The following is a 9810-nucleotide window of genomic DNA, read 5'->3' as shown; positions in this document are numbered from 1 at the left end:
GAAAATCAGGAGCGGTTTTCCCTTGAAAACAGCTCCGTATTTTCAGACGTTTAATTTTGTGTGTGCACATACCCCAACACTAAAAGGAGCTCCAAAGAGCCACAATGGAGATAGAAGTATCTGTCCATAGGACCACTATAAGCCGTACACTCTACGGAGTGGGGCTATATGGAAGTGGCAAGGAAAAAGCCACTGCTTAATGACTGCTGATACGCCTTTTCACAGCGGTCATTAGTGGGCTTTTATTCAAGAGTACCGCCTTTTCACGGCGGCGCTTTAGAACGAGATCGCGCTGCAAGCAGCGCAGATATCTACAAACCCCAGCTGTTAGGCGACAGCTTGGGGCTTGGAGACAACGTTAGAGCACCCTCTGATTGGAGGAGGTGATCGCTGTGAACACCCTATCACAGCGATCACCACCCGCTGAATGTAAACAGCAGGCCCTCTCCTCTGCTCCCAGTTGTGGTTTTGTGAGGAGACAGAGACCTGTGGAGAGAATAGAGTTAGTGAAAAACACAAAAAATACATTACATTGCAATAACCCCCCCCCCCCCCCCCTGTTTTTTTAGTTAGTGTTTATTTCCATTTTTCTAGTAAATTTCATTAAAAAAACAACCTGTTGTTAGAGGATAAGTATTAGAATGACGCGCAAACTTTACAGGAACCTCTTCAGACGCGGAAATATTTTATGATCTCCCCCTATGGCAGATGCCGCTGTTGCCAGAGCCGCACATGCAGGAACTAGTAATCCTATAGTACCGCCAATTTTTTGGGATCCTGCAGAAAACTTTCACTCGGGTGCCCCAATTTAGGTCAACTCCAGACATAAACATGGACACCACAAATTTTGCCCCACACAATTTTTTTTGCAGATGAGCTTTTGCAATTAATTGTGGACCAGACGAACCTTTATGCGAGACAGTTTGACGGAAAAGCCTGCATGTGGTTATGCAATAGTCTGGGTTCTTACCAATGTCCGCGAGATAAAAACATTTTTAGGGCTCATTCTGAAAATGGACATTGTAAAAAAAAACACAAAACGTCCACCCATTCTTACTGGGCAGCAAGTCCTATTCATGTAACCCCAGTTTTTTCATCAATAACGTCCCAGAGTAGGTATGAGGCATTAATGCGTTTCCTGCATTTTAGTAACAATTTAGAAAGCCTGCCAAGAAGTGATCCCGGGCACGATCGCCTTCACAAGCGGAGGCCCTTTATTACTGCGCTAAAAGAGTCATTTCGAAAATCCTACACTCCTGACATGAACTTGAGTGTGGATGAATCCCTTGTAAATTTTAAGGGGCGATTGTGTTTTAAGTATCAGAGAGCGAGATATGGCATAAAGCTATATAAAATATGTGAGTGTAAGACCGGTAACACATACGGCTTCAAAATAAAAAAAAAAAAAAAAATATATATATATATATATATATATATATATATATGCAGAGACCGTGAAATAAATCCCCCAGGATGCCCACAAAACCTTGGTGTCAGTGGAAAATTAGTCTATGACCTTATGCAGCCGTTCCTTCAAAAAGGCTACAGAATGTACACGGACCATTTTTTTTTCTAGCGTGCCACTTTTCAAAAGCCTTCACGCTAACAAAACAGGGGCCTGTGGGACGGTTCGCAGAAACCGCAAAGGATTGCCACCATAACATCCCAAGTTGGCAAAGGGGGAATCATTTGCTTTCGCAAGTGATGAACTTCTTGCACTTAAGTGCAATGATCGGAGAGGTTTTTATGCTGAGCACTATACACACTGGCCCCAATTTCACTGTCAGAGAGAGAGGCGCTACTGCGAACAGACAGAAACCGCTCTGTATTACAGAGTACAACAGGTTCATGGGTGGCGTCGACTTTTCAGACCAGGCTCTCCAACCTTATTTGATCAAAAGGAAAACTAGAGCCTGGTACAAGAAAGTGGCAATATATCTGATGCAGGTTTCTACTTTCAATTCCTATATAATATTCAAAAAGGCCCAGGGAACCATGACCTATCTGGAATTCCAAGAAAAAATTATTGAACATCTTTTATTTGAAGGAGGGGAAGTAGGACGCCATGAATCAGAAAATGTCAAGAGACTCACGGAGCGTCACTTTTTACATCCTGTCCCCTAAAAAAATCAGCTTTGGAAACAGTCATCCTTAGGCCAAATTGGACACCTTTAGGGCGGTGTTTTTCACACGTGTGGCATGGACCTATACAAGTCTATGGTGCAGTACAGACTGATTTTTGCGCAGCATGAGTCTGCTGCGTAAAACTCACGACAGGTCCTATATTTCAGCGTTTTTCACACATCACGCACCCATTGAAGTCAATGGGTGCGTGAAAATCACGCGCATCACACGGAAGCACTTCCGTGGGACGCGCGTTATTCGCCCAACAGCAGTAAAATAATGAATGTAAACAGAAAAGCACCACGTGCTTTTCTGTTTACAAACATCCAAACGGAGTGTCATAATGATGGCAGCTGCGCGAAAAGCACGCAGCCGCGCACCATATGAACATGACACACGGAGTGGTTAAGTGCCTTTTGCGCACGCAAATGCCGTGTTTTTTTTACGTGCGCAAAACGCACACGCTCGTGTAAATCCGCCCTTAGTTTGAGGCCTTGCCATGTGCCCGTGAGAAAACGTACACCATCATATTTGGTATCCAAGCAATCAGAACAAATTCAGAAATAAATCTAGAGGCATGCAAAAGTAAAAAACATTTAAAAACTTTTTCCACATTCCCTTCCATTTTTGTAAGATTTCAAAAAAAAAAAAAAAATTATAGTATAGAATACCAAAATAAAGCCCCGTTTCTGCTGAAAAAAAAAACTATACCAAATTTGGAGGGATACATTAGATTCCTACAACGTTCTAACCAATTAAATAAAGACATATTGAAACTGCTAATTTTGCTTTGGTCATTAAGGCCCAGAATGATTGCAGGGGGAAGGGGTTAAAGAAAAAAACATAAGAAAACACGCTTTGAGTTCGCCAAAAAGCATGTGGCAGATTCCCCAAACACATGGACGCAGGCTAGAAGAGACTAAAATATAACTTTTTTGCCATCATGGGAAACACTATGTGTGGCGCAAACCCAACACTTCCTAACACCCCAAGAACACCATTCCGACAGTGAAGTATGGTGGTGGCAGCGTCATGCTGCGGGGATGCTTTCCATCAGCAGGGACTGGAAAGCTGGTCAGGATTGAAGGAAAGATGGATGAATACTTATGCACATTTAACCGGTTCAGGTCCAGGCTATTTCAAGCCCAGACCCCATTTAGCACGCGGTAAACTGCGGTAACTTTTTTGTTGGGCTGGCAATGTGATTTTTGCGACCGTTTTCTTTTCCCATGAACAATGCAGGTTTCTTATTTTTATACACAATTTTAGAATTTTTAGGCTTAGTTTAAAAAATATATATATTATATAGGAGAAAAATATGCGGTTTTAATTTTTAGCTAATTTTTCTGATTAATACACTACCATAAACTTTGATATATTACATGCTTATTTAGAGCAATTAAGTCAGGAATAGCGTTACAAAAATGATGGGCGGGTGGAGTGGTTTTTTTACTTTTATTTTTAAAATTTCTTCTCTCCAGGGTCTATCGGGCAGTCAGCTTTTGTTTGCGCTGTAGATATACTATGGCACAGTGAATTTGGCCACGACACAGGTCGCATGGCCAAAGATCGCTTTGTCACTGTAATGAAGTGAATGTAGCTGCGTTGCTACCCACTGGTTGCTGCAAATCCACAGCCGCAAGAAATCACAGTAGCGGGAAACGGTGTTGCGACACATTCAGTTTCATAACTGCAATGCACTCAGCGCAACACAGCCATCTTTGGCCGTGTAACCGGTGTCATGGAAAAAGTCGCCGTGTAGCCCTAGTCTAAGAGATGGAGCATGGAAAGGGGGGAAAATTGCTGAAAAGTACATCCTACAGGTGACATTATGGCCAGGAAACGGTTAATAATACTCTAATTCACACACGACAGCGTATTCTGAAAATTCATCTTAACTAATAGTTACACTTTAATATATCTATTGCCCACAAGAGAAGATTCATTTCAAATGTCACCAATTCATGGGCACATTCCATTCCCCAAACACACCAAGTGTAGAATTTAACACCGGGAACAAGACAATGTGATGCGATAATGAGGTCTTATTTTTTTATTACCCAAAAATTGGATCAGAAAAGAGACACGTAAAACTTACGTTCACATCTTTTTTTTCTCGTTCAGGATTAACGTCACTTACGTCCTAAAGATGAACACATAACATAAGCGACAAACAGTAACCTTCATTAATGTACGCTAATAAAACGGTTAAGATGCAAATAGAATATTTATTACGATTTTTAACTTTTCTTAAATAACGCCTTGGTCTTTAGTAGATTCTTCTGTTTCAAAAGATCTTTTTCCTTGAGAATTTCCCGTTTCTCGGTCCATTTTTTCATTCCTTGATCTATCTCATTACTAAGCATGACGATACGACTCTGTAAAAAATAAAAATAAATTTGAAGTAATTTTGTAAGACACCTTCATCCGTGTAACATATCCTATGGCTACTTTATGCAGGCAGCAGTAGTGCCTGATCTGTTACCTGCATTATACTTTACAGGGCTAAACTACAAGGCTGAGGTGCCACCTCCGTTATCAGACGTGATGCATCTGACAGAGAAATTCAGCATAAGGCCTTATTCACACGAACATGTTTAACGTCCGTGATACGCGTGTGAAAATCACGCGCGTCGCATGTACCTATGTTAGTCAATGGGGCCGTTCAGACATTCCGTGATTTTCACGCAGCGTGTCCGCTGCGTAAAACTCACGACATGTCCTATACTTGGGCGTTTTTCGCGCAGCACACGGACGCACTTCCGTTTGTCGCGTGTGATTCGCACAACAGTAAATAAAAAAGGAAAAAAACAAAAAGCACTTCCTTCATTTCTTTTTCTAAACATCAAAACCCGCTTTATCAAAAGGATAGAATATGCGTGAAAAACACGCAGCCACGCACCATTCGCTGAGGACACACGGAACTGCAACGCGTGCAAAACGCTGTGTTTTTTGCGCGCGCAAAACGCACACGTTCGTGTGAATAAGGCCCAAGTCTGGTTTCTTTCTCTGCTCTTAAAACATTGCATGTCATTGTGTTGTTATGGTCACGTAGTCACCATAAGCCCTATAGCTCTTTCACCTTATATACACACAAAACAGTCAGTACACAGCCCAGGTGCCAGATATGAAGAACGGCAACTAAATAGCATTAGTTAAATTTGCTACTAGAGCAGTAGCCCTGTCTGTGGCGTAACTAAAAAGATTTCATAATTTTACAGCCCCATCTGACACCCTTAAGAGCTTCTAACAAATAGAAATCTTTCTATTACTAGGAGTTGAAATGGACTGTAAAGTTAGCCACACACATTAGATGTATGTCAGCTGAACCCGCAGAACAAGCTTATGTGTTTAGCAGCGTCCCGACTCTCCCTCCAAGACATATGTCGACAGAGGGAAGGATGGGCATGTTGGATGGGGTCAGGAGGAACAGCGGTTGCCTGAATGACTGTTCAGCCGACTGCTACTTGAAATGTATAGCCAGCTTAAGACCACTACATCTACTTGTATAGACTACTAAAACACTCACTCTCTGATATCACGAGACACAAACCACTATCAATATTAAACACTGGCTGGAATAGTAAGGAGACATACAAAAGACTTACAGCCAGTTCTTTGTTCTCCTCTTTTCTCCTAGTCTGTCCTTTCCATGGTGGAGCTGGCCGTCCATCTGTTAAATTTTTTTTATTATTAAAAATGCCAAGTAAAAAAAGATTTCTCAAAATTAAAAATACATATTCAATTCAAAAACTATTTAAAAAAATTCTGAATGAACATTACATTCCCATTAAATTCAATAGCAGCACTGTCCAGAGATCTGACCTAAAACCCAGAGGGCCATTACAGTCTACGGATATAATCTGCTGACCTAATGACGTGATACCAGAAGACTCAGGGTCAGGCGGGCAGTTGCTTTCCAACCAATCGGTCTCCGGAATGTACAGCTCAAAGCTGCATTGGTACCGTGATGAGGCCAAATTGGCAGAGAGCTTGGAGTATAGAAGGGGCAAAGACTCCTAGAAGTGCCCAAACCATCCTGATCAGGTCTCCAAATAGAAATATTTGTCCTGTAAATACCGGTAAACTATTGGAATTGTGCAACAACTCAGCATGTCAGCTTACGCGGACTCAAAGCATAGTTTGAAAGAGGACCTGCCACTAGGTCACACAATGCAAACGGTTTATCAGACATGAATTCCGCTGTCCCCCTAAATCCAGTGCCATTTCTCTTTTGCTCCTGGGCCCCAAATTTCTGAGATATGGCCCCCCATTGTGTCAGCGCCATATGTGCAATTCCCTGTAGTTCGCCAACAGTGTGTGAGCTACATGGACTCCCCTCTAGGTGAAGTCAGCTTCACAGCCTCTGATGCTGTCCAATCAGTGCAAGGCAGCTTCAGAGCCGCTCTGACATCTTCACCCAGAGGAGTCTCGCAAGATAATGTTGTTCTGGCAAGACCATGATGTGCCTGGCCGGTCTAAAGCCCTTGCACTGATTGGACAGTGTCAGTGAAGCGGACTCATCCTCTGGAGAAATCCTGTTGGCGAACTACTGGGATATATACGCCTATATTACAGGAGGTCCTAAACAGGTACTCTACTGTATTTATGTGCTTCTAGTCTACCATTGTTGCTTTTCTACTGGAGAGTCACCCATTATGGTTAGCAATGTATGTGGTGTATACATTTTAAGCACTTTATTATAGGATAACTTAGCTGTCCAGGTGTATATGGTGTTTTATATACATTTCATGCACTTTAATATAGGAGAACACAGCGGTCCATGTGTATATTGCATATATCAACTGTTGGGGCATGAACTGGGAAGGGTACGATAGGTGTATGTGTCATGCTGCTTTTTATGTGCTTTTAAAATTGCTGAATAAAAGGAGTTACTTTTGCATATATAAATGTGTGCGCTGTATTTGTTTTCATATAGGCGCCTTGTTTAACCCCTTAATGACCGGGCCTGAAAAGGCCAGCTACATTTTTCTGTTTTTACACCTCTGAAAAAATAAAAAAAGTTATGGCTGCTGAAATGCATTGACCAGAAATTGTATTTTTTTTTTTTTTCAGTTTGGAGGTAGAACATTTTTTACTTATGGCGTGAACATAAGCAAAAGCGATTCTCTGCATTGTTTTACATCCTGTTAATGTTTCACGCTAAATAACCGGTTAGATTAATTCTTCAGGTTATTGCTGTCGTTTAGATACCTAATATGTGTAGGTTTTTTGTTTTTATTTAGTGTAGGGGCAATAAAAATAGGAATTAGACCTACCGGTAATTGTATTTCCAGGAATCCATCATGACAGCACTACAGGAGGTTGCCCTATTGACCTCTGTAGGGACGGGTAGACAGAGAGGTTAAAAGGCCCCTCCCACCACCCCTTGCCAGTGTTTTTCAATTACTACACCAGGATGGATGCAACCCTATTTTATTTCTAGGGATAATAACTGACATGTTAACTGCACAAATCAGAATTCAATAAAGGGAGGGAATGTAATGGTGCGGTCATGATGGATTCCTGGAAATACAATTACCGGTAGGTCTAATTCCTACTTTCCAGTACATCCCTCATGACAGAACTACAGGAGCAATACCAGATTATAATGCTCAGAGCGGGACTACGGATTGGAGGACTTTCCGTCCAAAAACTTAAATCCGTATCGGACAGAACATCGAGCCTATAAGGTTTGTAAAACGTATGATGGCTTGACCAAGTGGCAGCTCTGCAGATTTGGTCCATAGAGGCTTCTCTTCTTTCTGCCCAGGATGCCGAAACTGCCCTCGTTGAATGGGCTCTGATGCCTTGTGGGGTACATAGTCCTTGGGACTTGTAGGCTTCTTGTATGGTGGTTTTTACCCATCTCGCTAGAGAGCTTTTTGAGGCTCTCTTTCCTCTATTCTTTCCCCCAAACAGTACAAATAGATTTTTATCTTGTCTCCAGGAGGAGGTTCTATCCAGATACTGAAGAATTGTTCGCCTGACATCCAGGCAATGGAATTTTTCTTCTTGTTCGTTTTTTGGATCTGGATAAAAGGAAGGTAGGATTATTTCTTGTTCTCCATGGAATAAAGGAGGGATCCAGCTTTAGGATGATCTTATCCTCTTGTACTTTTAGGTACGGTTGTATGATTGACAGAGATTGGATTTCTCCAATCCTTCTTGCTGAAGTAATAGCGACTAAAAATGCAGCTTTGAGTTAAAAAATGCATACTAATTGTGTCGAGCGGCTCAAAGGGGGAATCACAAAGAGTCGTTAACACCACATTCAAATCCCAGGTAGGAACTGATTTCTTTAGGGAAGGTTTCAGTTTAGAGACCGCTTGAGTGAATCTTCTGATCCACCGATGTTCAGCCAGGGGAGTATTAAAAAAATTTCCTATGGCTGAAATCTGTACTTTTAAAAGGTACTAGGACTAAGCCCTTTTTTGAATCCAGATTGTAAAAAATCTAGGATTTTCGCAATGTTGGGAGAAAAGGGGGTCTGGTCCTGGGTCTCCATACCAGGAACAGAATTTCTTCCAAATTTTTTGATAGATTTTTGAGGTAACTTCTTTATGACTTTACCTCATCTGACAGACCGTGGTTCCTCAAGATCTGCCTTTCAGGATCCAGGCTGATAATTTCAGAGTTTCTATTCCCTGAAAGAATAAGGGACCCTGGGAGAGAAGATTCTCCCTGACTGGGAGCATGATAGGGTCTTCCAACGCTAGGTATTTTACGATTGGAAACCAGCTTCTTTTTGGCCAATAGGGAAGAATAATGATGAGCTTTGTCAAATCTTCCTGGATTTTTCTTAATACCATTGGTATTAGAGGAAACGGAGGAAAGGCATAGGCCAGATCCATGCCCCAGGGTTGGGACAATGCATCTACTCCCAATGGGTTGTCTCTGAGATTTAGGGAGAAGAATGTCTCTACTTGAGTGTTTTTCCTCGTGGCAAACAGGTCTATTTGTGGATAACCCCACTTTCGGGTTAAGGACAGAAAGACTTCCCTGTTTAGGGACCATTCTCCAGGGTCTATTTTTTCCCGACTCAGGAAATCTGCTGATAGGTTCTCTGAGCCTTTTAGGTGGACTGCAGAGACTGATAGGACATTTTCTTCTGCCCAACTGAAAATTTGTGTAGAGGGCCTGAAGAAGCGTGTGTCTTGTTCCCCCTTGATGGCGAAGAAAGGACACCGCTGTCGTGTTGTCCGATAAAATTCTTATATGCTTCCCTTTTATGATGGGTGAAGCTCTTATAAGTGTCTCCCATACGGCTTTTAGTTCTCTGAAGTTTGAGGACATCATCTTCATTTGAACAGGCCATGTGCCCTGAAAGTGCTGGTCTTGGATTACCGACCCCCAGCCGTGTTTGCTGGCATCTGTGGTAATCACTACATAAGGAGAAGTTTTCCAGGGGACTCCCTTGTCTATGTTGTTTGTGCAGAGCCACCACAGGAGGGATGATTTCACAGTCTCGGAAATTTGAATTCTTGAATTCAGAGAGTTCTGTTTTCGATCCCACTGGGACAAGATCAGATTCTGTAAGGGTCTGGAGTGAAATTGGCTCCATGGAATAGATTGGATGCAAGACGTGTCATCATTCCCAACATCCGCATACATTCCCTTATGGAACAGGCGTCTTTCCCCCAAAATTTCCTTACTTCTGCCAGTAGGAGTATTTGTTTCTCTCTT

The 9810-nt window shown here is 42.1% G+C and overlaps 1 protein-coding gene across 1 annotated transcript in view; it reads right to left on the bottom strand.

Annotated features, from left to right (window-relative positions):
• Nucleotides 1-4162: 4162 nt before the first annotated feature.
• Nucleotides 4163-9810, bottom strand: part of MRPL52 (mitochondrial ribosomal protein L52) — a 31865-nt gene continuing 26217 nt past the window's right edge. Inside the window, exons 4-5 of the mRNA XM_075860694.1 lie at nucleotides 5733-5797; nucleotides 4163-4502 (exon numbers count right to left, since the gene is read on the bottom strand). Of these exons, the coding sequence (XP_075716809.1) occupies nucleotides 4365-4502; nucleotides 5733-5797 (203 nt within the window). The 3' untranslated portion in view covers nucleotides 4163-4364. The remainder of the gene's footprint in view (nucleotides 4503-5732; nucleotides 5798-9810) is intronic.

Source organism: Rhinoderma darwinii, chromosome 1 (genome assembly GCF_050947455.1).
Source record: "Rhinoderma darwinii isolate aRhiDar2 chromosome 1, aRhiDar2.hap1, whole genome shotgun sequence".
NCBI lineage: Eukaryota > Metazoa > Chordata > Amphibia > Anura > Rhinodermatidae > Rhinoderma > Rhinoderma darwinii.
Note: the sequence above shows the minus strand (reverse complement) of the source record. Positions and strands in the feature narration are given on the sequence as shown.